The sequence below is a fragment of the Oncorhynchus masou genome, chromosome 9 (assembly GCF_036934945.1).
Source record: "Oncorhynchus masou masou isolate Uvic2021 chromosome 9, UVic_Omas_1.1, whole genome shotgun sequence".
NCBI classification, from domain to species: domain Eukaryota; kingdom Metazoa; phylum Chordata; class Actinopteri; order Salmoniformes; family Salmonidae; genus Oncorhynchus; species Oncorhynchus masou.
In genome coordinates this window covers 41003289-41029914 of record NC_088220.1, presented here as the reverse complement: position 1 = coordinate 41029914, position 26626 = coordinate 41003289, and the positions used below count along the sequence as shown (strand labels likewise).

The window sequence follows — 26626 nt, the reverse complement described above, 5'->3', positions numbered from 1 at the left end:
TCGTTCTACACAAGTGTAAAAGCTCCTCCAGACTGGTATCAAGCCAACACGTGGCCCAGCCATCGCCAAGCTCCCTTTGTGTTCCAGCCTCAAAGTGTTCTCTGATTAAATTAGTTTTAGTGAGGCTAGGCAGCTGAGATTTTAGCTTCTTTGTTTCTCTCCTCTCCGGCAGCTCAAACTACCCTTAAAATCACAGAAAACAACATGAGCGCTGACGCTCCCCCTTGTGTCATTTAAAACATAGATCACAGAGTTCTGTTTTTTGTTGGAGTGGGAAACTCAATCATCAAATTCCTTTTGCACCTGGGAAAGGGCACTTCTGTCAAGGCTAGTGCTATCAGGGATCCTTGGGATGTCCCTACCCGAATCCTAACTCTTACCTTAACCATTTTAAATTTCAACTTTAATGGGGTGGTGTCAGAGTTGGACGTCCCAAGGATCCCAAAACTGAGAAAAAAAGCATCACTTCAGGATTCAAACCAATGCTCTCTGCTGACAAATAGGCATGAGATAAAACCAAAATATATTTCCCAATCTCATTACTTCTGTCTCTCTCCCTAAGGAATCATATGCTCTTAAAGGGCTAGTTTTCTGGGTTTTACCCCAATTATTTTCTAGCCTCAAGAGAAAATGAAAATGTCCATGGACAATAAAGTTATTGTATTGTATATCAGTTCTGTGTTAATTAATATATACATAAAATACAGGCACCAATGAAAGCACTGTGAAATAAACAGCTTTTATCCCCTACAGCCTTCTCCTTAGTGTCATGTCTGTGTTTTCCAATGGTGTTTGCCATAATGAATTGAGTCAGCTTATTAGTCTCACCCAATTGAACTAACAAGCATGTACAAGAATTGATTGTCCCTGAAATGACTTGAGTGAGTTGATACACGTTCACAGTTTGAGCCGTACACTCATCCATCTATATCCATAATAAAGACTGTGTCTGGTCCACTTTAACAATGGCTGCCTCGCTGCCTCAGTCGAGCACATAATTAATGGGAATTAGATTAAATAACCAATTAGGTAACTAACAAAGTAAATAGGCATCTGGGGATTCCCCCTTTGAATACTTGAGAATGGAATTAGCACATCATTTGTTTATTGACAGGTGAAATGACAGCATGGTCAGAGAAACACGTCTATTCCCAGACACAATGAGGCAGCAAACACTTAAGTGACAGGAGGGAACACACAGGTTAGAGCGTCGGGACTAGTAATCGGAAGGTTGCAAGACCGAATCCCCGAGCTGACAAGGTACAAATCTGTCGTTCTGCACCTGAACAAGGCAGTTAACCCACTGTTCCTAGGCCGTCATTGAAAATAAGAATTTATTATTCACTGACTTGCCAAGTTAAATAAAGGTACAATAAATAAAAATACATGTCGGGTAAACAACATAATTCAAATGTGTGAACAACGTAGCATGTTTACTCTCGAGGTAATTACACCACTTGAGCTGTAAAGACGCCACTTCCACACCACAAATGACAGCCATGACCTCTTATTCTCGAAGCCAATCCACAATGGCAGATAAAGACAATAACGTGTGGTGCTTTAAAGCCACTCCTTCTGTCCTGTCACCACGCCATGCCTCCCATCCAGTGTGTTAACCTTTCTTGGTGGTCATCTCAAAATGTATACGAGTCAATTGTGCTCCATTGAAGTCCTCCCATCGACCACTGAAACTGCTGATATCCAGATCTCATCCATATTGAATCTACAGGGGGGGGGGGGGCGCTCTTCCTGAGTGTGAGACTGTTCCAGATTTACACATAACACAAGGATTAAGAGCGGCTCTCTGGCCATTAGGCATTGTTATTCCATCTGATCCAACAGGCCTAATTAAAGTATCGTAACCTTGTTGGGCCTAATCTCTTGGGTTACTCTAGAAAACATGGGCGGGTCTAAATCAGGTTGTAAAATGCCTCGGAGCCTCTTGGTTTAAGCCATGGGAGAAAAGCAATAAAGGATTTGAACACCCCCTTGTAAACCATGTAGTGTGGGATCTGGGAGCTGCTGGTGAAGAAAAGGCAGCAGCAAGGTAAATATCCTAAGGTCACGCAATGAAACTAGCTTCCCGAAACAAGCAGTCTGAAAACAAGTTGTAACGTTGTGTCATTGTGATAATGCAGCGAAAAAGACAATCCCATTGGCCATTTAGAATTGGATTGAACTGGGTTCATATTGTTTAAAGAGTGAGGATACCGGTGGGGGAAGAAGGTGAACAAAATACTTTGATGAAAACAAAACAAAGAACATCATCATTGCAATCAACATCTTGCTTAATTGAAATGGAGCCAAGGAAGACGCATAAGTATACTATGTGGGCCTTGTTGAGGGATTTATATTGGCTACCGACAAAACACAATGCAGAGGGGTCAAAACAAGAAGATCAGGAAATGAAACATGGCAGTAAATTGGTAAAGGTGACTGCTAACACCTAGAATGATTGCAGCTGTGGAGTAAATTGCATTTTGTCTGAAATATATTGTGCTTTCCTGTGAGATGGTACAATTTCAAGAGGCAGACATTGCCAGGTGGAATATATCATGTTTGTTGAAAGTATAGCTTACTGTCTTGCCAGGTCCAATTAGAGCATTTCGCTTTTGCGATATGCTAGTATGACAACACGTGTTTATTACTCTCTGACTTTGCAGTATATAGTACTGTACATCTATCTCTCACAAAATAATAGAAGCTACTGTCTAAGGTTGTCTGCGGAGTATTATGGTTTAACAGTGTCCATTATTTAAAAGAGGACGGACTGGCTTACCTTTGCTAGCACTCTCCACGTGTTCCAGCTCTTCAGGGAACCTCAGGATCTCCGGGTACCTCTCTTCACACTTTTCGGCCAGGAAGTGAAGCAAAGTTGTGTTTTGGTCGGACGACTTAGTGTCTCGAAGCTGAGAGAGAGGTGAAGTCATGGGTGAGTCACAACATTAGTTGTTCTTATAATATATGCATATAGCAAAAGCTTTTATCCCAACGTGACTGACAACAGTGAGTGCATACATTGTAGTACATTTGGCCTTCAACTCACGACCCTGGCGTTGCTATCGCCATGCTCTTACCAACTGAGCCACACAGGACCATAGAATGTTCTTAGAACGTTACAGATGTAGAATCTTAATTTCAGCCAGTTTGCTAAAGCAGGAAAATAAGCCTGCAGCAACAGGAAATGTGAATAATTATGTGTATTTTAGTTCATGTACATTTTTCTAGGGGTTGATAAATCAAGTCGGACATTTCAAAGTGGAAATTACAAACTTCAGAAGCCTTTTTAAACCTCAAATACACTACAAGTTTGACATGCTTTCCTTCAAACCAGGTGATCAAAATAAGAACCCACATCTGTAGAAAATGCCACGACAACAAAGGATCTGCATGAAACAACCAACATAAACATACAGAGAGTTGTCGGGGCAGGAGGGCTTATGCATGTATGCTTTCAGCTCGCTTCATTTCAGTCTTTCAGGAACCACCTTTGGCTTACTGTGCTTTTACCATGTGACAGAGGCATATAAGGAGGGCCTATATAGTACAGTTTGCTAGTGAAGGTCACACACATTTCTAGAGATAAGATGGGCTGAGAGGCATTCTGAGAAAGAGAGCACAAGGGCAGATATGCCAATGCATTAAGTAGACTTGAAAACAAACACAAATTATTAATACACACAGTAAAACACACAACATATCAAACAGCACATCTGAATAAAAAAATATGAAAGGTTGGAGAAAGGAAAAATGAATAGATGCTAGACTAGATAAATACAATTCGAGAGAAAAAGGCCAGTACAGCGACTGCCAGGAGCATATTTTCCATTGTGGACAACTGCACACGCCTTTCAGAGATTCTGCATGACCTTTCAATGATATGTTTGTGCTTGAGAGCAGGGACAAGCCAAATCCCTTTCCTCCCCTCTTCCTCTCTTAAAACCCTGTCCAACTTTAGAGCAATTGACTCATTGATGCATTCATCCATATATGCATTTTATTTTTTTAAATAGCCTCCAATACCCTACTCAACTAATTGGATGCAGTCTATCACAGTGCAACCCGTTTTGTCACCAAAGCCCCATATACTACCCACCATTGCGACCTGTACGCTCTCGTTGGCTGGCCCTCGCTTCATACTCGTCGCCAAACCCACTGGCTCCATGTCATCTACAAGACCCTGCTAGGTAAAGTCCCCCCTTATCTCAGCTCGCTGGTCACCATAGCATCTCCCACCTGTAGCACACGCTCCAGCAGGTATATCTCTCTAGTCACCCCCAAAACCAATTCTTTCTTTGGCCGCCTCTCCTTCCAGTTCTCTGCTGCCAATGACTGGAACGAACTACAAAAATCTCTGAAACTGGAAACACGTATCTCTAGCTTTAAGCACCAACTGTCAGAGCAGCTCAAAGATTACTGCACCTGTACATAGCCCACCTATATTTTAGCCCAAACAACTACCTCTTTCCCTACTGCATTTCATTGATTTATTTATTTTGCTCCTTTGCACCCCATTATTTTTATTTCTACTTTGCACATTCTTCCATTGCAAATCGCCCATTCCAGTGTTTTACTTGCTATATTGTATTTACTTTGCCACCATGGCCTTTTTTTGCCTTTACCTCCCTTATCTCACCTCATTTGCTCACATCATATATAGACTTGTTTATAGTGTATTATTGACTGTATGTTTGTTTTACTCCATGTGTAACTCTGTGTCGTTGTATGTGTCGAACTGCTTTGCTTTATCCTGGCCAGGTCGCAATTGTAAATGAGAACTTGTTCTCAACTTGCCTACCTGGTTAACCTCTTACATCTATGGGGGCGCTATTTCATTTTTGGATAAAAAAACGTGCCCGTTTTAAACGCAATATTTTGTCACAAAAAGATGCTTGACTATGCATATAATTGACAGCTTTGGAAAGAAAACACTCTGACATTGTCTGTGAGTGCCCCAGAACTGATGCTACAGGCGAAACCAAGATGAAACTTCAAACAGGAAATGAGCAGGATTTTTGAGGCTCTGTTTTTCATTGTCTCCTTATATGGCTGTGAATGTGCAAGGAATGAGCCTGCCCGATCTATCGTTTCCCCAAGGTGTCTGCAGCATTGTGACATATTTGTAGGCATATCACTGGAAGATTGACCATAAGAGACTACATTTGCCAGGTGTCCGCCCGGTGTCCTCCGTCGAAATTGGTGCGTCATCTTCAGCTGCAAGTCTTTTTCCAAGGGATTCAGAGGAGAAAGTAGACATCCACAAACAATATATCAATGAAGAGATATGTGAAAAACACCTTGAGGACTGATTCTAAACAGCGTTTGCCATGTTTCAGTCGATATTATGGAGTTCATTTGGAAAAAAGTTAACCGTTTTGGTGACTGAATTTCCGGTTTTTTTTGGTACCCAAACGTGATGTACAAAACGGAGCGATTTCTCCTACACAAAGAATCTTTCAGGAAAAACTGAACATTTGCTATGTAACTGAGAGTCTCCTCATTGAAAATATCCGAAGTTCTTCAAAGGTAAATTATTTTATTTGAATCCTTTTCTGGTTTTTGTGCAAATGTTGCCCGCTAAATGCTATGCTAAATGACACGCTAGCTATCAATACTCTTACACAAATGCTTGTTTTGCTATGGTTCAAAAGCATATTTTGAAAATCTGAGATGACAGTGTTGTTAAGAAAAGGCTAAGCTTGAGAGATAGCATATTTATTTCACTTCATTTGCGATTTTCATAAATAGTTAACGTTATGTTATGCTAATGAGCTTGAAGCTATAACTGGATAAAGGTTTTTTTCATAGCCAAACATGAACAAAACGGAGCGATTTGTCCTACACAAATAATATTTTTTTTTTTAAACTGAACACTTGCTATCTAACTGAGAGTCTCCTCATTGAAAACATCTGAAGTTCTTCAAAGGTAAATGATTTTATTTGAATGGTTTTCTTGTTTTTGTGAAAATGTTGCTGGCTGAATTCTAGGCTTATAGCTATGCTAGCTATCAATACTCTTACACAAATGCTTGTTTAGCTATGGTTGAAAAGCATATTTTGAAAATCTGAGATGACAGTGTTGTTAACAAAAGTCTAAGCTTGAGAGCAACTATATTTATTTCATTTCATTTGCGATTTTCATGAATAGTTAATGTTGCGTTATGCTAATGACTTGAGGCTATAAATCAGATCCGGGATTGCTCGACGCAAGAAGTTAAATAAAGGTGAAATAAAAATAAAATAATTTCTCGCTTGGTTTAATTTTTTCACATAGGCTTTATTTCAGTGCCATCAAAAAGTATTCACACCCCTTGACTTGTTCCACATTCCGTTGTGTTACAGCCTGTATTTTAAATGTTTTTTTAGATTTTGTATCACTGGCTTACTACACACAATACCCCATAACGTCAAAGTGCAAATATGTTTTAAGAAATTTCTACAAATGAAGAAAAATTAATTAGTTTAAATGGCTTGAGTCAAAAAGTGATCAACCCCTTTGTTATGGCAAGCTTAAATATATTCATGATACTAGCCTAATTTACATAGATAAAAGAAGGAAGCTCGTAGAGAATAAAAATACTCCAAAACATGCATCCTGTTTGCAACATAGCACTAAAGAAGAAGATGGCGTCGACGTACATGGCTACTCTGCTTCTCGCTCCTAAGCAACTTTGCAGTATTTTTTGTGTGTGTTATATCTTACATTATTAGCTTAGAACCTTTTTTTGTGTTATTACATACAGCTGGAAATATTGTGGACTTCAGGAAACAGCAGAGGGAGCACCCCCCTATCCACACCGACGGGACAGTAGTGGAGAAGGTGGACCATTTTAAGTTCCCCGGCATACACAACACGGACAAACTGAAATGTCCACCCACACAGACATCGTGGTGAAGAAGGCGCAACAGCATCCTAATATTTATATACAGTACCAGTCAAAAGTCTGGACACATCTACTCATTCAAGGGTTTTTGTTTATTTTTTAACTATTTCCTACAGTGAACACATCAAAACTATGAAATAACACATGGTATCATGTATTAAAAAAAAATAATCTCACACATAAACATATATTTGGATTCGTTTAACACTTTTTTGGTTACTACATGATTCCATATGTGATATTTCATAATTGTGATGTCTTTACTATTATTCTATAATGTAGAAAATAATATAAATAAAGAAAAACCCTGGAATGAGTAGGTGTGTTCAATCTTTTAACTGGCACTGAATTTCTTCATTTCATTATTTTACTTTTAGATATGTGTTTGTATTGTTGAGAATGGTTAGATACTACTGGACTGTAGGAGCTAGGAGCTAGGAACACAAGCATTTCGCTACACCCGCACAACCATCTGCTAAATATGTGTATGTCACCAATAAAATTGGATTTGAAAGTAATACTGCAAAGATGTGGCAAAGCAATTCCCTTTTTTCATTAATACAAAGTGTTACGTTTGGGGAAAATCCAATGCAACACATTACTGAGTACCACTCTCCATATTTTCAAGCATAGTGGTGGCTGCATCATGTATACTTGTAATATTTAGCGACTGGGGAGTTTCTCAGGATAAACATGAAATAGAATAGAACAAAGGACAGGCAAAATCCTAGAGGAAAACCTAGTTCAGTCTGCTTTCCACCAGACAAGGGACAATAACCTAAAACACAAGACCAAATCTACACTGGAGCTGCTTGTCAGGAAGACGGTGGATATTCCGGAGTGGCAGAGTTACAGCTTTGACTAAAATCTGCTTGAACATCTATGGCAAGACTGAAAAATGGTTGTCTAGCAATGTTCAACAACCAATTTGACAGAGTGTAAATCATTTAAAAAAATAATCTGCAAATGTTGTACAATCAAGGCAGGCAAATCTCTTAGGAAGACGTAAATCTATTGACTCGGGGGTGTGAATACTTAAGTCAATTATATAGTTTTGTATGTCATTTTCACGACATTTGCAAAAATGTCTAAAAACGTGTTGTCACTTTGACAGTAGAGGGGTATTGTGTGTATATGGGTGAAAAAAAAAATGATGATTTAATACATGTTTTATTGAGGCTGAAACACAACAAAATGTGGAATAAGTCAAGGGGTATGAATACTTTCTGAAGTGTGGGTCGGCAAAAATAAAGAATGTCCCTCATGACAGGCTAGGTCAGACGCACTGCACTGCTGTTTACCTAGATGTCAGTTCCTTTGGCCATTCACAAATATAAATGGTAGAGAAATTGGTGAATAAAGCTATTACTATGTAACTACCTACAAACACAGTGTTGGTTCGACAGTTATTTTTGTGTAGTTACATTAGGGGAACAAAATTACAATTGTTACGGTAAATTACATATGGTTTGAAAAGTGTTACCGAATCTTACAACTACTGGATCATACCACAGTATTTACCCATGAATATACTATAATGAATGTGTACTGTAAACATAAATATTTCAGCAGGACTGGGGAGGAGGTGTTGGGGAGTGACCCACTGAGCAAGATCTGTCAGGCTGCATCTGAGCAGTATTGAATACATACATCCACGTCAGCACAGCACTGCAAGGTGTGTGTATTAACAACCCCTCCCCACCAAATGTTTTATTTTGCTGCTGGAAAACAGGTTATATATTTGACACCTTTTTACTTATGATAATGCAAAGGCAAGTTTTACTTTAATTACAGCTGTTCATTACACTGGACCCATGTGTCAACCACGCCTAAAAAAAAAGACTTCCCAGCACATAGGTGTCAAAAATGCAAAAAGTGCAATCATAGATGACCCTTACAAGAATCTCGGGCACAAAACTTTGAAAATGAATTGAAAATAGATGCTGCGGTATAGTACAACAGGAAACATCTATTCAACTCTAAATGTGTAACAACCCAGAGAGGTAGTCGAGCAGACTGCATAACTCCCTAACTCCTTTGTTCCCCCGCATCCCTCCCTCCCTCATGGAGATAGGAGGGAGAAAGTAGGGTCTGGAGAGCTGCTTTAGGTAGGGGCACCGGGGATGGCTTACCCGCCCTCGATGGCTAAAACAGATTGTTTTCTGTCAAGACTTGACTTCAGGATGGCTGGTTTGAGGGGGAGAAGAGGGAGCGACATATCCTTTTTTTAAACATAAAAAAAGATGGTTTCCACATCCCCAAGGTCAGCCCAGAAAGGCACAGCAAATTCAAACCACCAGTGCAGCGACAACTGCAGCAGCTGTGATACAGTATTAACCTTCTTACGAAGAGCCATGCCAAACTCTCAAGATTCTGGCAGACCTCCCTGGGAACAAATGTTTTATGATGGAGATTTTATTGCTACAAAAGGGTTACATTACATTGATGTGTGGGGTAGCCAGTGGTCGACTAAGACAACAGGAAACCACATGATCATATGAGAGAGTAAATCCACCCCATTCCAATTCATGTTTTCTCTTCTGCGTTGCCTTAAAATGTATAACGTTTTGGACATCAGAGAAATTGAGTCTTATTTGAGTCAGTAGACGATGTTCATATGGTAGGGAAGATATACAACACCCTGTAGAGAGCATATACAAATGACATTCTCTTAGAAAACAATATAAACTATAGGAACCAAAACTTAAAAAGAAGTGATGTTGGCACAAGATGGAGGGAAAGTTGGAGCAAACAGTTGAAGTCAAGCCAAACACCTTTTAAACTCAGTTTTTCACAATTCCTGACATTTAATCCAAGTAAAACATTCCTGGTCTCAGGTCAGTTAGGATCACCACTTTATTTTAAGAACGTGAAATGTCAGAATAATAGTAGAGAAAATTATTTATTTCAGCTTTTATTTCTTTCAACACATTTCCAGCAGGTCAGAAGTTTAAATACACTCAATTAGTATTTGGTAGTTTGTACAGATGAACGTGGTACCTTCAGACATTTCGAGATTGCTCCCAAGGATGAACCAGACTTGTGGAGGTCTACAATTGTTTTTCTGAGGTCTTGGCTGATTTCCTTTGATTTTCCCATGATGTCAAGCAAAGAGGCACTGCGTTTGAAGGTAGACCTTGAAATACATCCACAGGTACACCTCCAGAGCTTCACAACTTGCCACTGGAGTCCTCTTCCACTCCTCCATGACGACATCACGGAGCTGGTGGATGTTACAGACCTTGCACTTCTCCACCTTCCTTTTGAGGATGCCCCACAGATGCTCAATAGGGTTTAGGTCTGGAGAAATGCTTGGCCAGTCCATCACCTTTACCCTCAGCTTCTTTAGCAAGGCAATGGTCGTCTTGGAGGTGCGTTTGGGGTCGTTATCATGTTGGAATACTGCCCTGTGTCCTGCCCTGTGTCCCAGCTTCTGAAGGGAGGGGATCATGCTCTGTTTCAGTATGTCACAGTACACTTTGGCATTCATGGTTCCCTCAATGAACTGTAGCTCCCCAGTGCCGGCATCACTCATGCAGCCCTAGACCATGACACTCCCATCACCATGCTTGACTGTAGGCAAGACACACTTGTCTTTGTACTCCTCACATGGTTGCCGCCACACACGCTTGACACCATCCGAACCAAATAAGTTTATCTTGGTCTCATCAGACCACAGGACATGGTTCCAGTAATCCATGTCCTTAGTCTGCAAGTCTTCAGCAAACTGTTTGCAGGCTTTCTTGTGCATCATCTTTAGAAGAGGCTTCCTTCATTAATACAGGTAACAAGTGGAGGACAGAGGAGCCTCTTAAAGAAGAAGTTACAGGTCTGTGAGAGCCAGACATTTTGCTTGTTTGTAGGTGACCAAATACTTATTTTCCACTATAATTTGCAAAAAAAATCATAAAAAATCCTACAATGTGATTTTCTGGATTTTTCTCTCTCTCATTTTGTCTGTCATAGTGGAAGTGTACCTAGGATGAAAATTACAGGCCTCTCATCTTTTTAAGTGGGAGAACTTGCACAATTGGTGGCTGACTAAATACTTTTTTGCCCCACTGTATGTAAGTTGTTGTTCGTATGTTTGTATTTTGTATAAAAAAAAATAACATTATAATTGGACTCATCATTGTCAATGTACTTTCTTGATTCCTCATAATCACAACAAAATGGAATATGGTGCCCATTTTAAACAGCAGCATATGTAGAAATAGGGCTGTTGGAAGACCAATCAAAGTCATTGGCAACATTCCCACCCCCTGCCACTGTCAGGGGCAAGATGGCAAAGGGAGTGTGAGTCGATAACCCATAATACAATTGACCACGCTCCAGGACATAAACACTTACATGATTACAACAGAACCAACCATGTGGTTCAGTTCACATTCTGACGCATCGGGCCGTGATAACAGGGCATACACATTGCCACTGATAGTCTAATGGTAATGAGTGTAAATGCAACAGGCCACTATGCTTCTGCTCCAATAGCCATAGAAGCACCACGGTGAGCATCACTATCAGCACACTTCCTTTCATCACACATTGGCTTCTAATCTCTGTATAAAGCAGCACGTTAACCCCACCAGCCCCAATTTAACACTTGCTAAAGGTGAAAGATAATTATTATTCAGGCACATCCTGTTTTAAAGCACTCTTTTCTCTCTGTTACACCATCCCTCTCTTCTCTTCAGTTCTATTCACTTATCTTTACTTATTTTCTCTTGGTTTTTCTCTTTTTCCAATTTGCTTAGGTTGACAGACAGACGGTCCCCTCGTCTTGGTCCCTACTTTGTGTAGCCACAAATGTTGTCTTAGCTCTAATGATCAAGAATTACTTGAAACAATATGCACGGTGAGGGGAATCACCTACCATGGTACTATGCAAACAATTGCCTCATATTAATCGTTGCACATCACAGGCAGATAGTTAGCTATTCAAAGGGCTCTGATCAATAAAGTATTTAGTGTGGATGAGTCCTTTATACCCTTTTGAAAGTGAAAGGAGTGTTCCGCAGAATTATAATGCAATTGTTACCAGGGAAAAATGTATTGCGGTGAAAACCCAAACTCGAAAAGCCGGGAGGGGGTGGATTGATGGAATATTTAAATAATTCCCTATATTATTGAAGGCATCAGGAACGCACCAGTACAGACATGAAAACAATACCAACCACTTGGTGGTGGGGGAACGTAGTATTACCCGAATCCTAATGGTGTTATCTTTATTTTAACATAATTATGTTCTGCTGCACCCCACACTCAGCCACTGGGTTGTTTACCATTCACTGTCTAAAGCACACACACACCCATGCACACACACACACACACACACACACACACACACACACACACACACACACACACACACACACACACACACACACACACACACACACACACACACACACACACACACACACACACACACACACACACACAGAGAGAGAGTAAGCAACAATACATGTGTAAAGATTACGCACTTTAAAGGCTTTCACTATTTCCATAAAAAGTCAGGTCTACACTGACGACCTCGGCAGGTTTAGTGCAAGTCTGTTTTCTCTGGTTTCCACAGATACCACCACCAGAACAACTTAGGGCTTTGTATCAGCTAGGTCACAGCTATCACCACCAGAACAACTTATGGCTTTGTATCAGCTTGGTCACAGCTATCACCACCAGAACAACGTATGGCTTTGTATCAGCTAGGTCACAGCTATCACCACCAGAACAACTTATGGCTTTGTATCAGCTAGGTCACAGCTATCACCACCAGAACAACGTATGGCTTTGTATCAGCTAGGTCACAGCTATCACAACCAGAACAACTTGGGTTTTTTTACCAGCTAGGTCACAGCTATCACACCCACACCAATTTGGGGCTTTGTATCGGCTAGGTCTTTGAACAGCAAGTATACGTTTAGTAGACACTTATTTTCTGAAGTAAATTCAAAATACTATTTTTCCTTAATTAAGAACCCAAACAGTATATTCTGAAAATGAAATAGCATTGTCAGCAAACACACTTGCCAAGCCTCTAGCTTGAATTATCATGAACACTCCAGCAGATCTGTTGTCTACAGAAGAGTAGACAAGTCTTGCCATTACTCTCAGCAAGAGATATCTAATTTCATTCAGAATTACACAGATTAACCCCTTTAGATAACAACATTTCATTACAATACATACCATTCATTATACAACTATGAGAAAATGTAATGGTGGACAGAAGAGGTAAGACATACATGTTGATTGACCTTTGTTTCCATTGTGTTGGATATAGATCCTTCTGTAGATGCACAAGACAATTATATATGACAATAACAAAATAATGGTTATACTACAATATAGTTTAGGGACTGTCATGGTTTGTCGGTGTCTTGGGTCAGTTATTCACTGTCATGCTCAATAGAAATAATCAACATTACAGGGCTATGCCATTAGGTCCTGGAGGGCCTAAACATTTATGCTGTTTGTTTCTGGTAGTTAATTGCACTCACCTGGTGTCCCAGGTCTAAATTTGTTCCTGAAAATGATGAACTAGCCTCGAGGGACATATTTGAATAGCTTGGGCAGCATATTATGTCTATCAAAACTGGCAGGTAGCCTGGCAGATATGATCATTGGGCCAGTAACCAAAAGGTTGCTGGATCGAATCCCCGGGCTGACAAGGTAAAAATAAAAGTGTTGTTCTACCCCTGAGCAAGGCAGTGAACCCACTGTTCCCCGACCTTCGATGACATGGATGTCGATTAAGGCAGAAGACACATTTCAGTTGAATGTATTCAGTTGTACAACTGACTAGGTCTCCCCCTTTCCCCTTATACCCTATATTGTAGCTGTCATCTCAAGACACCCACAAACACTGTTTATAGAGGCCTTGTTGTTGCATATTGCTGCACATGTATCCCCTACACAATTACAATATATTTAAATGGCAGTTATTATGGTCTGCCTGATTCTCTGGGTTGCTAATGACAACGGGGCTAGTGGTCATAGAAGTGAATGTGAAATGAGCAAGGGAAAAAAAAAAGAGTGTTGAGCTGGTGGTAATTTCACATCCTATAGGCTAATTCTACATGGATGTAGGTAATAAAATACTCCTGATGCATTAGTGAAATGCTGAACTTCTACCTATTTATGTCTCTGGAATGACTGCCACCCCAACTAAATGCTGATTCTCCTCTGGCTTATCCACAGTTGTCCCACACAAACGAGATGCCCTGGGTTGGCACATTGGGTGGTAATTGGCTAAGCAGATGCCTATTGCCCAATGATAAATCATGTGGTCATATTACTGTACCAGCACAGAGCCTGGGCACACAGTGGTTTGTGAGAATGACACACCGTACACACACACTGGATCATGTTAAAGGAGCATCATGTAGTCCTATATTAAAACACAGCTGTCTATAAAATGTAACAAAAACCTGAGACCCACCTGCTAAACCGTGGACAAACCAGTCTTTAGAAAATAAAATAAATGAGGATGCTGGCACTGTCTCATGTACAAGGAGTCTGGAAAGAAACACTGTGCCGATAGATAGAGAGAGAGAGAGACAGAGAGACAGAGAGAGAGAGAGAGTGTGTGCTAACGTCTCCACTTCAGTGCATAAGAAACTCCATATTCATTCCACACTGTGATTGCCATGCTACTGGAACTGCATGCTGGGAGAGCTAATTAGCACAATCCACCTCTGTGTGCACATTCCGATAATATCCTCACCATACAGACGCTGCAGTCAGCCATGCCTACATAACACACACACTCTCACACAAAAATGTGATCACAAACACTGACACAAACAATCACATAAACCCACACAAGTATATTCAAACAAGTATACACACGTACACACAAATGTGAGCATAAACACTCAGACGTACACACACAGCAATCACACACACACACACACACGCACACACGCACAAAACACTTTTTTCATTTGATGAGGATCAATCATCTGCTCACATAGATATGATAATCACAATTTCATGTCATGCATTTCACATTTTAATTGGTTTATTGTTATACCCCAAACTGTCATTACCACATGCAAGCGCACATCTGTGCTCTTCTCATCTGCTACCTTAGATCAGCAGTATGCGGTGAACAAATACAACTTACTTAACTAGGAACCAGAGAGTTGTACATTTCCTAGAAAATGTTCAATCTAACAGCACTCTACATAATCAAACATCTGCCCCAACAAATAATACAGTGAATTCACACATATATTGGTTATTGTTCACAGATACGTATGGTTATGCATCTGCTTGTGATTTACTGAAATAACAATGGCAGTGCAAGTACAAACTAAAGCACAAACTAGTACCCAAACTATGCTGGTTCAGATATTTATTTTCATATTGTTCTTTCCAGCACGGTTCCAGCAAATATGATAAGGCTAGCCCCGTACAGCTTAGTTTTGCTCAGTAGTGTGAAAAGGGCACAATAATCAACAACTTCCCAGATAGCTAGCGGATTCCAGCTCCCATCACAGTGCTGTGTTGTGAATATCTGCCACCTTGTTGATTTTTCTAAATGTATGTTAACAATATAAAGAGATGTCCTGACTCTAAACGTGGGCCAACACAGGGCTGCAGGGCTAGGGTGGAGTAGGCAAGAGAGTCACTGACATCTATTGAGTACAGTGCAGTTCACTAACTTTAAGTGCTGAAACCCTGTGGTTTTCAAAATATCATATCAAGGTATTTACAAAAATTAAATAATTGACGGCATGACGGTATTTGACAGTTTTTTTAATAATAATAACATAATAACATTTGTCTTTATGAGTAGTGAGTGAACCTAGGGAGGCAACACATATATCCTAAGTGATTTTAATGGGTCTTTCTGCATTCTGATTGTTTTATACTGTTCAATCCCACTGCACTCATTTGATTTCATTCCCACACTGCCACGTAGGGCTGCATGATATGGGCAAACGATCTAGGCCTTATTTTTAACCAAATGTTTCAATTGCAATATGACTTGTGATTTAGAACAAAAAACTTGGGTGAACTGTTGGAATCATGGAAATAGAATGATTATACAAATTCAAAAGTTAACATATAACAGTGGGCACTTTGAATACATTATTGTTTGACATGACAACGGATGAAAATGTTAGGGAGGTGTTATTGTGACAGGGTAGGAACCTAGGGGACCTACAAGTGTTTCCTCGGGGACCTATACTCTTTGGCTACACTGAACGTTTTCTCTTAGCTACTTCATGTAGCTAACATATTCATCCTTCACACATTTCTCTTTGATTTAGAAGATACTGTTGCACAAACCACCAACTGATTTGGTCAACACCATCACTGGTATTATCAGGCTGTATAGCTAATTACATTTGCCCTGACTAGCAATTAGCATTAGTGGCTAAAAATATTTAGGCACAACTTGCTAATAAAATACAAACTAGCTGTTTGTAGATGAAAGAAAGACAAACGTATAGTGTGATCATACAACACCAGTGGATTTACATTAAGAACCAATGTGAAAACAGCATTGTTGTCATCAACATGCTACATTGAAGAATCCAGACTGAAAACAAGTGTCTCGTGGTCGAGGAACAACTATTGTACTCCTTGAGTGACTGGGGTGGGGCCGGGTCTTTGTGGAATGTGACATGGAGGGAGGGAGGGAGGGAGGGAGGGAGGGAGGGAGGGAGGGAGGGAGGGAGGGAGGGAGGGAGGGAGGGAGGGAGGGAGGGAGGGAGGGAGGGAGGGAGGGAGGGAGGGAGGGAGGGAGGGAGGGAGGAATGACTCAAGTAGCGAAGTAAACTATAAAAATGGAAGCTACACACATCACATTCCATTTAACAAATCAACAATTCAGAAACTGCTATAGAATACCGGTATATTGTAAAATATAGTACACCACGAGCCCAAATTACCAGCTGATTAGCATAGGGAGGTGAGGAACAGAGACATAACTTCCTCAGTGACATAACTTCCTCAATTCATCTGCAAGAGACAAGAAAATGAATAAGTTCTTCTAATGAATAAGTTCCTCTTGACTGCCCTTGACCAGTACAAAAACATCCTGTGGCGTTCTGCATTAGCATCGAATAGCCCCCGTGATATGCAACTTTCCAGGAAAGAAAGGAACCAATATACACAGTTAGTTAGGAAAGCTAAGGCTAGCCTTTTCAAAGTTTTGGGACACTGTAAAGTCCATGGAGAATAAGAGCACCTCCTCCCAGCTGCCCACTGCACTGAGGCTAATAAACACAGTCACAACCAATGCATTTACGATAATTGATTATTTCAATAAGCATTTTTCTACGGCTGGCCATGCTTTCCACCCTCCAAATTATGAGCCTAGTTGGGTTATCCAAAGAAAAAGCCAGGAACCTTCCCGCTAACGATGATTGGCTGAGATAAAGAGTGGGCTGGACATGGCAAGAGATGAGTTTCAAATTGGTATTGCGGTGAAGCATTTTGTGTCTATGAAATGAGCTGCTTGTTATGCATAGATAATACTTTCTTCTGCAGTTTTTTTGGAAGATATAATGTTAGCTATGGAGAACTGCAAATATGTCGCTACTGCTCTCAATGACATTGCTGCACATAAAATGAATCAGACTGATTTAGGTAAAAACATTTTAATTGAATAAGACATCGTTAGTGATATTTTCCCACAATGCCATTTTGCATTGCTAGTTATAGCCTAATGTTAACTAGCTAATTAGCCATCATTGAACCTATTTGGTTACCTTTAGCTAGCTATGACAATCAGTTTGTATTGCTAGTTAAAGCCTGCTGTTAGCTAGCCAGCTGAAGTTTGATGGCTGGCTTGCTAGCTAGCATTGAATGTGCTTCATTTTAGCTAGTTATGGCAATCAGTTTGTATTGCTAGTAACTTTGGGATTTTAGTTCATTTTTTAGCTAGCTGGTGTTGTTGTCGCCAAGGAGCGTTCAGACTCAGTCGGGACCAGGTTTCAGCTGCTTCGCAACGCTGACATCCTTCCTCCCATAGATGGTCTGCCTGTAAAAGCACCACCTGGACTGAACACAGCTGGACAAACATATATTTTTGAGAAGATCAGGGAGTTTTGTGATGAAGGGGCAATGACCACCACATGTCCTGAACCAAAGTCAAGGGCAGGACAGAAACAAGCTCTCTGAATATAGGTTCCCTTGTTCATGTCTGGTTTGGACGGACCAGTCATCAGCACTATCTGCAGTGCCTCTATTAAAATTAATCCTTACAAACACACATAGTATGTTGCTGCAACTATTTATTTTTTGATCCTGCTGCTCAACCACTTTACCCCTGATTGTATGAATATAAACACCCCATCTATCACTATTGTTATAAATATTGTTATAGTATTATTTTATTTATATTGACACTATCTATTTCTGATATTGCTACTATGCAAGTAACCATTTGGCTGTACCATTTACACCTTAGGAAGATACCCATCCACTTAGCAACACTTAGCAAAATATTGATATAGAAAATGGAAATTGTGTGGTCGTTTTTCAACTACTCGTTTTTCAACTACTCCACAAATTTCTAGTTAACAAATTATATTTTTGGCAAGTCGGTTAGGACATTTACTTTGTGCATGACACAAGTAATTTTTCCAACAATTGTTTACAAACATATTATTTCACTTATAATTCACAGTATCACAATTTCAGCGGATCAGAAGTTCACATACACTAAGTTGATTGTGCTTCTGATAGGCTAATTGACATAATTTGAATGAATTGGAGGTGTACCTGTGGATGTATTTCAAGGCCTACCTTCAAACTCAGTGCCTCTTTGCTTGACATCATGGGAAAATCAAAAGAAATCAGCTAAGACCGCAGTAAAATAATTGTAGAACTCCACAAGTCTGGTTCATCATTGGGAGCAATGTCCACACGCCTGAAGGTACCATGTTCATCTGTGCAAAAAATAGTATGCAAGTATAAACACCATGGGACCACACAGCCGTCATACTGCTCAGGTAGGAGACGCATTCTGTCTCCTAGAGATGAACATACTTTGGTGCGAAAAGTGCAAATCAATCCCAGAACAAGAGCAAAGGACCTTGTGAAGATGCTGGAGGAAACAGGTACAAACATATCTACATCCACAGTAAAACAAGTCCTATATCGACATAAACTGAAAGGCGGCTCAGCAAGGAAGAAGCCACTGCTCCAAAACCACCATAAAAAAGCCAGATTATGGACTGCAGAGATCGTACGATTTGCCAAGATTATACCTTTTGCAGAAATGTCCTCTGGTCTGATGAAGCAAAAACATAACTGTTTGGCCATAATGACCATCATTATGTTTTAGGAAAAAGGGGGAGGCTTGCAACCTGAAGAACACCATCCCAACCGTGAAACATGGGGGTGGTAGCATTCATGTTGTGGGGGTGCTTTGCTGCACTTCACACTTTGACTGGAGCACTTCACAAAATAGATGGCATCATGAGGTAGGAAAATGATGTGGATATATTGAAGCAACATCTCAAGACATCAGTCAGGAAGTTAAAGCTTGGTCGCAAATGGGTCTTCCAAATGGACAATGACCCCAAGCATACGTCCAAAGTTGTGGAAAAAAGTCAAGATATTGTAGCGGCCATCACAAAGCCCTGACCTCAATCCCATAAACAATGTGTGGGCAGAACTGAAAAAGCATGTGCAAGGAGGCCTACAAACCTGACTCAGTTATACCAACTATGTCAGGAGGAATGGGCCAACATTCACCCAACGTATTGTGGGAAGCTTGTGGAAGGCTACCTGAAACGTTTGACCCAAGTTAAACAATTTAAAGGCAATGCTACCAAATACCACATTTCCTTATTGTAGTCTACTACCACTTTTAGTATTCATCTTTTCTACACGGTTGAGCACATGACCTCATGAATCATTAAATAGATGGGTGGGCTGGCTTAAGAGGGTGTGACCAACGTTGAATGGGTGTAGACAAAGAGCTCTCCAGTAGATATCAAAACATTCAAAGTCCCTTTTCTCAAAAGTGATTTTACAAGTTGATCAACTTTCAAAGCAAAATTATTTTCCCATTGTTCCTCAAAAATGCTGTATATGATACATCATTTTGTAGATCTGAGTCTACTTTTTACCAATGTAAAAAAAAAAATACCAATTTGAGCCGGTCAGTCACATATTAACAAATTATAAATGTCCAAATTATAAATGACATTTATCCTATGCTGCCCATGTCTGAGTTAGGAAAACGGGGAGAACAGGCCATGGCTTGGGTGGCTGGGGTCCCTGATTAACTTCTTGGCCTTCCTGCGACACCTGGTGTTGTTGGTGTCCTGGAGGGGAGGCAGTGTGCACCCAATGGTGCATTCCGCTGAACATACCCCCTTCTGTCGCGCATTGTGGTCAGCGGCAGTGGCATTACCGTACAAGGCTGTGATGCAGCCCGACAGTATGCTCTTGATGGTGCTCCTGTAAAGCATTGTGCGGGCCCTCGGGGACAGGCCACATTTCTTTAGAATCCTGAGGTTGAAAAGTCACTGCCATGCCTTCTTCACCAAAGTGTCTGTGTGGTTTGACCATTTCAGCTCCTCGGAGATGTGAACTAAGAGGAACTTGAAGTTCTCCACGATGATCCCGTTGATGAGGATGGGGCTGTGCCCAGACTGGTTCCTCCTGAAGTTCACAATCAGCTCATTTGTTTTGCTGATGTTGAGGGAGAGGTTATTTACCTGGCACCACGTCATCAGAGTGCCTACCTCCTACCTGTAGGCAGTCTCGTCGTTGTTGATGTTCAGGACTACTACTATTGTGCCGTCAGCGAACTTGATGATGGAGTTGGATCTGTGTGTGGGTAAACATGGAGTACAGGAGGGGACTGGGGGTGCGTGTTGAGAATTAGTATTGAGGAGGTATTGTTGCCGATCTTCATCACCTGGAGGCAGCCCGTCGGGAAGTTCAGGATCCAGTTGCATAGGAAGGAGTTCTGTCCCAGGGCCGTGAGCTTTGTGGTGAGCTTAGAGGGCACTATGGTATTGAAGGCTGAGCTGAACAGCATCCTGACATATGCATTCCTTTTGGCCAGGTGGGTGAGAGCAGTGTGCAGTGCAATGCACACTGCCCTGTCAGGGCGCTAGGCGAATTGGAAAGTGTTGAATGTGTCGGGGAGGGAGAAGGTGATGAGGTCTTTGACTAGCCTCTCGAAGCACTTCATGTTGACGGATGTGAGTGCTATGGGTCTATAGTCATTGAGTTCGGTCACTTTCTTGGGCACAGGGATGATAGTGAACATCTTTGAAGCAGGTGGTGTTAGCGGCTAGAGCTAGAGCAAGATTGAAAATGACCGAAAACACAACAGCCAGCCGGTCTGCACATGGTGTGGCTAGGGATGCCATCTGGGCCAGCTGCCTTGTGAGGGTTAACAAATGTGAAGGACTTACAATCGGCCTCTGTGGAGACGGTAAGTACATAGTCCTTGTTGTCCTCAGGGGCTCTACTCGGCCGATCAGATTCGTCATGGTGCACGAAGCATGAGAAAAATATATTTAGCTTTTCCGATGTTTGTGTCCACAAAGTGGCTGGCTTCCTTTTAGTGATCTGTGATCTGCACAGGTCTTATTTGTACTGCTTAACCATAATATTGTCCCCGGTCACCTTGTCATGTTTACAAGCAGCATCTCTCCTTCTGTTTCCCTACAAGGCTGCCATCAATCCACAATTTTTGATTTGGGTAAGTTTTATAGGTTGTGTCATGTATAACAGTGTCTTATAGATGAATCATTGCTTATTTCATTGTGATGATCCAACACAGCAATTTGACATAATTAATCTATCGTAATTCATTTTCTGTATCAGCATCTAATCAAATCTCTCAAATACTCACTATAATGCATTGGGTATATCCACATTTTAGAAAGGGGTCACGGTCTAGGACATACTCTCTTTCCAATTCGGCCTCCATACCTCATGGTTCCACCCTCCAGATAATCATATAGATCTGGTTCAAATTACTGAGGCATACTTCTCAGCAGCTATGTAAGCTCTGTGAGTAATCATATTCTACAATTGACTGATCTAATTTGCCTGATGTTATGAGGTTCCATTGCGTGTCAAGGCACCTTTTCAGGAATAACTACCGCACACACAAACTAAAACACACACATACACACGCACGCAAGCACGCACGCACTCACACACACACACACACACACGCGCGTCCGACAACCCAAAGCCCTGTTCTCCTCTGCAAGCTTCAGGGGGTTCATACAGGGATAACTTACATGGAGCAGTTACTTTTAAATGAGACATTGAGACAATAACTTCACACCATGTGGTGAAATGATACAGTGCCCTGCAAAATAAATCATCCGCCTTCTATTTTGTTGCATTACAACCTGTAATTTAAAATTATTTTTATTTGGATTTCAGGTAAAGGACATACACAAAATAGTCCAAATTGATGAAGTGAAGTAAATAAAACTAGTACTTGATTAAAAAAATATGTATTCTTTTTTAAATGGTGCTTGCATATGTATTCACCCACTTTGCTATGAAGCCCCTAAATAAGATCTAGCACAACCAATTACCTTCTAAGTGTCAAATGATCTGTCAAATGATCTCAGTATATATACACCTGTTCTGAAAGGCCACAGAGTCTGTAACACCACCAAGCAAACGGGACCATGAAGACCAAGGAGCTCTCCAAACAGGTCAGGGATAAAGTTGTGGAGAAGTAAAGATCAGGGTTGGGTTATAAAAGAATATCCAAAACTTTGAACATCCCACGGAGCACCATTAAATCAATTAATATAAAATTGAAAGAATATGGCAACACAACAAACCTGCCAAGAGAGGGCCACCCACCAAAACTCACGGATCAGGCAAGGAGGGCATTAATCAGAGAGGCAAAAAAGAGACCAAAGATAACCCTGAAGGAGCTGCAAAGCTCCACAGCGGAGATTGGAGCCATACACTCCACAGAGCTGGGCTTGACAGAAGAGCGGCCATAAAAAAATATATTTATTAAAGAACAAAATAAGTTATCAAGGTCAGAATGGAAGGAATGATGGATGGTGCTAAATAGAGGGAAATTCTTGAGGGAAACCTGTTTCGGTCTTTGAGAGATTTGAGACTGGGACAGAGGTTCACCTTCCAGCAGGACAATGACCCTAACCATTCTGCAAAAGCAAAACTTACGTCGTTTAAGAGGGAACATTTAAATGTCTTGGAATGGCCTAGTCAAAGCCCAGACCTCAATCCAATTGAGAATATGTGATATGACTTAAAGATTGCTGTACACCAGCATGACCCTAGAGCAGTTTTGCCTTGAAGAATGGACACACATTCCAGTGACTAGATGTGTCAAGCTTACAGAGACATACCCAAAGAGACTTGCAGCTGTAATTGCTGTAGAAGGTGGCTCTACAAAGTATTGACTTGGGGGGGGGGGGTAGTTATGCACACTCAAGTTTTCAGTTTTTTGTTTAATTTCTTGTTTGTGTCACAATAAAACATATTTTGCATCTTCAAAGTGGTAGGTATGCTGAGTAAATCAAATGATACAAACCCACAAAAAAATCTATATTTTAATTCCAGGTTGTAAGGCAACAAAATATGAAACATGCCAAGGGAGTGAATACTTTCACAAGCCACTGATGTTAATTAAAACAGAGTAAAGTCTAGAGACACGGCTTCGATGACCATGAAACGTCTGCTGGTAACATGAAGACCGAATGCAGCCAAAGTTCTAAAGTTTATTTTAACTTCCAACTACTTCCAGGTACGCAGGTTCTGGAGAGTAATTTTCATTATACTAATAGACTAGACACCATTATGAAATTAGTCCTGCAATTAGGAATAGAAGAGGCAGCATCACAATTAGTTAAATTCCTTCTGATTCATGAGAATGTACTGTATTTACGTGAATTGCATCATACAAACCAGATGGGCCAAATTTGAGTCTTCATTATATTACCCACATTCTATGTGAGGAGAGTTTGTTTAACATGGGATATGGGATATCGCTTTGAGTTAACATTACACCAAGTCCCTAACTAATTAGTACACTCCCATGTACTCACTCTATCACACTTAACATTCCAAGTCGTGAGCCAAGATATTGGCTGCCTGTATGATAATGACAATCCGTCGAGATGTTAAAGAGAAATATACAAATAAAGGAAAAATTAAGTAATACAATACAAAACATGGCAATGGGAATATAGATCCCTCACGCCAACAGAAGGATTGTCAAACCCTGATTACTCAATTTAACTTTCACCAAAGGAGTTCTACAACCTGGCTCTCTTCAATAAATGATTATTGTAAAAATCTTTGCTCACATGTAATCTGTGAATTTCAGTTTGAGCAGCTAAGGTAAGTGTGTAAGTGCGCATATGTTCTCATGTATGCAAGTGTGTGTGTGTGTGTGTGTCAGTGGCGGCGATTGGGTGAAGGCATGGGGAATCATGGCAGTGGGGCTGAGTGGCCTTTGTTAATTGTTGGAGTGTGGACTCCAGCTACAGACGGTGGTAGTAATCTCAGACATCAACACACTGCCTAAGCCAGGTTTTTGGGGGGGAGAGTGACAAGAGATAATCACTGAGCCCCCAGGCTACACCCCTGGCTATGGCCATGTTATTAGAGGGGGAGATGGGATCGTGGATATTGAACAGTGGATGTTGTCCAAAAACTAAATTAGAAAGATGTTTAAAACAACTTTTGCTGTGAGAAACATCTGTCCATCAAAACAATTGTTATAAATTATAGGGACATCTTCTGTCAGTGCTCTGTCAAAGTATGTGAATTGTAAAAGGAACACAATGATAGGTAAAATAAGAGGAATTACTTTTGTTATTCAAAAGTAACATAATCTGGTATAAGGAGAGAGGGCAGATTGTAATGAATGCATATCATTCTTCAATCCTTAACAATTCTGAGATGAGAATGTATGAAACATCACAGGAGGAAGCACTAGTTGGATCTCAACACATTAGTGTTGTCATTGTACTGGTAAGCAACAGAAGGCAAAATATGAGTTTTTGAATCAACACTTTTCTACAATGAAAACAAAATCAGCATTTTTATTTCCATTCAGTGCCCTTAATAAACCCTTGATGATAAAATACAGAGGACTCTCCTCATAATTAAACCATAGTGATACAACAGCCGTGGTTGTTCAGAGAGCAGCCTCCCACTAACTCCTCTCCACACAGAGTCTGCAGCCCATATATTAAGATGAATGATGTATATGCTGGGTCCCCAAAGGGTGAGAGAACAACCCAGCTTTAATGAACTTAATGTCTAATTTAAAGCCCTTTTCTTGCGTATGGCTTTGAAAGCTGCTCTGACCGAGCGGTAAGGCTTCTCCCCGCGCGGTTTCACTTTATTTGAAGTTGCTGTAATCTGTGTGTGCATTCCTCCGAGTCTACCTTTCCTGAGAGATGTCAAATCTCTTCCACAGAACTTCTTTTTTTGTGAGAAGTCGATGACAAGAAGCCAAGGAGCCAAGAATCCAAAGCAGTTCAGGCTAAAGTTTTATGCTTTTTTTCCTCTATTTTATTCTACTCATTCTTTATCTCAATAAGATTAAAGTTAACTGAAGCTTTAAACAGCCTGGATGCCTTTAGTGTCCCAAGCAAGAAGATGACCAGGGTCGGGAAGCAACATAACTTCAATAGATAAAAATGCCAACCCTTCACTTCAAGGACTGAAGATAGAACTCTGCTTACATTCCTTCACCGATCAAACACACATGAAGAAAGGTCCTCTCCATTGATATGACTTCTATGAAAACACAGATAACTGGGTGATCATTTCGTTGTGAACGGCAGGTTATGATAATAGCCGTGGCCATTAATGTTACTCATGGTATTACCTTAGGAAGCTTCCAGATGTTTTACAAGATGTAATTTTAGATGTTCCTTTTTTTCAAGTGCACACGTACGATGTAGGACTGGGGACGTGACCTTTCAGTTTAAAGTCAAACATTCAAATGACTTCTCAAAGCGATAGCCTGTTCTGTTTAACTTAAGCTGTGGTCAAACATTTAAAGAAATGATATGCCTGGATAATTTTCTTTAACCTCAGTAAGTCAGTGATAAAACAGAAACACTGTTCAATGATTATGAGTAATTACACCAGCTGTTCCTAACTTCACTGTTAACCTGTTTCAATAACAAAACAAAATGAGTGTGTCCATTGTCTCACGACTTCCTTTTGAAGACTAGGTGGATTCTCCATCTTCTGATGATGAAATCCCTGTTGCGTGTAACTGATTCCCTGCTATCTGAAAAATGAGAGGAACACACGCAATCCCTCCATTCATCAAGCAAATAATGAATGTTGTGAGGAAGAAAAAAGTGCCTAGTAAAGTGCAATCAGGGCACACTTTCATCACTGCCCCTTGTAAAGACTGAAGCCAATATCGAGGCATTGGCTCCAGCATAGGCCCCTGGGGGACTCAGTGTCTGTGTCCCTCCGGCCTTGGCAGGGACGGAAGGGATGGTCTGGGGGGGGGTCAGCTCTTGCACTTCACCTGAACAACCTCCCTGATGAGCCCATTAGATAGCTGGGAGGCCATTTAGTTGATTGACCCTAGTTGAGAATGTGGACATTTTCTTCCCTGGCCATCAATAATATGCCAGTAAGCCCCCTGGGGTTAGTCCGATCTCTACACACCAGACACTTCACTCTGATTCAGCCCCGGGCTGCAGGGAGACCAAAGTGAGGTTGGAGCTGGGTACCAATTGGCACCAAATTACCTATTTAGTGCACTATGTTTG

General features: G+C 40.8%; 1 protein-coding gene across 8 annotated transcripts in view; it reads right to left on the bottom strand.

Moving 5' to 3' along the window:
• The window catches only part of LOC135545985 (protein diaphanous homolog 2-like), a 626286-nt gene that overhangs the window by 226335 nt on the left and 373325 nt on the right, over nt 1-26626 (bottom strand). For all 8 annotated transcript variants that reach the window (XM_064974017.1, XM_064974023.1, XM_064974020.1 and 5 more), the window contains one exon: nt 2780-2909. In XM_064974017.1, the coding sequence (XP_064830089.1) occupies nt 2780-2909 (130 nt within the window). The remainder of the gene's footprint in view (nt 1-2779; nt 2910-26626) is intronic.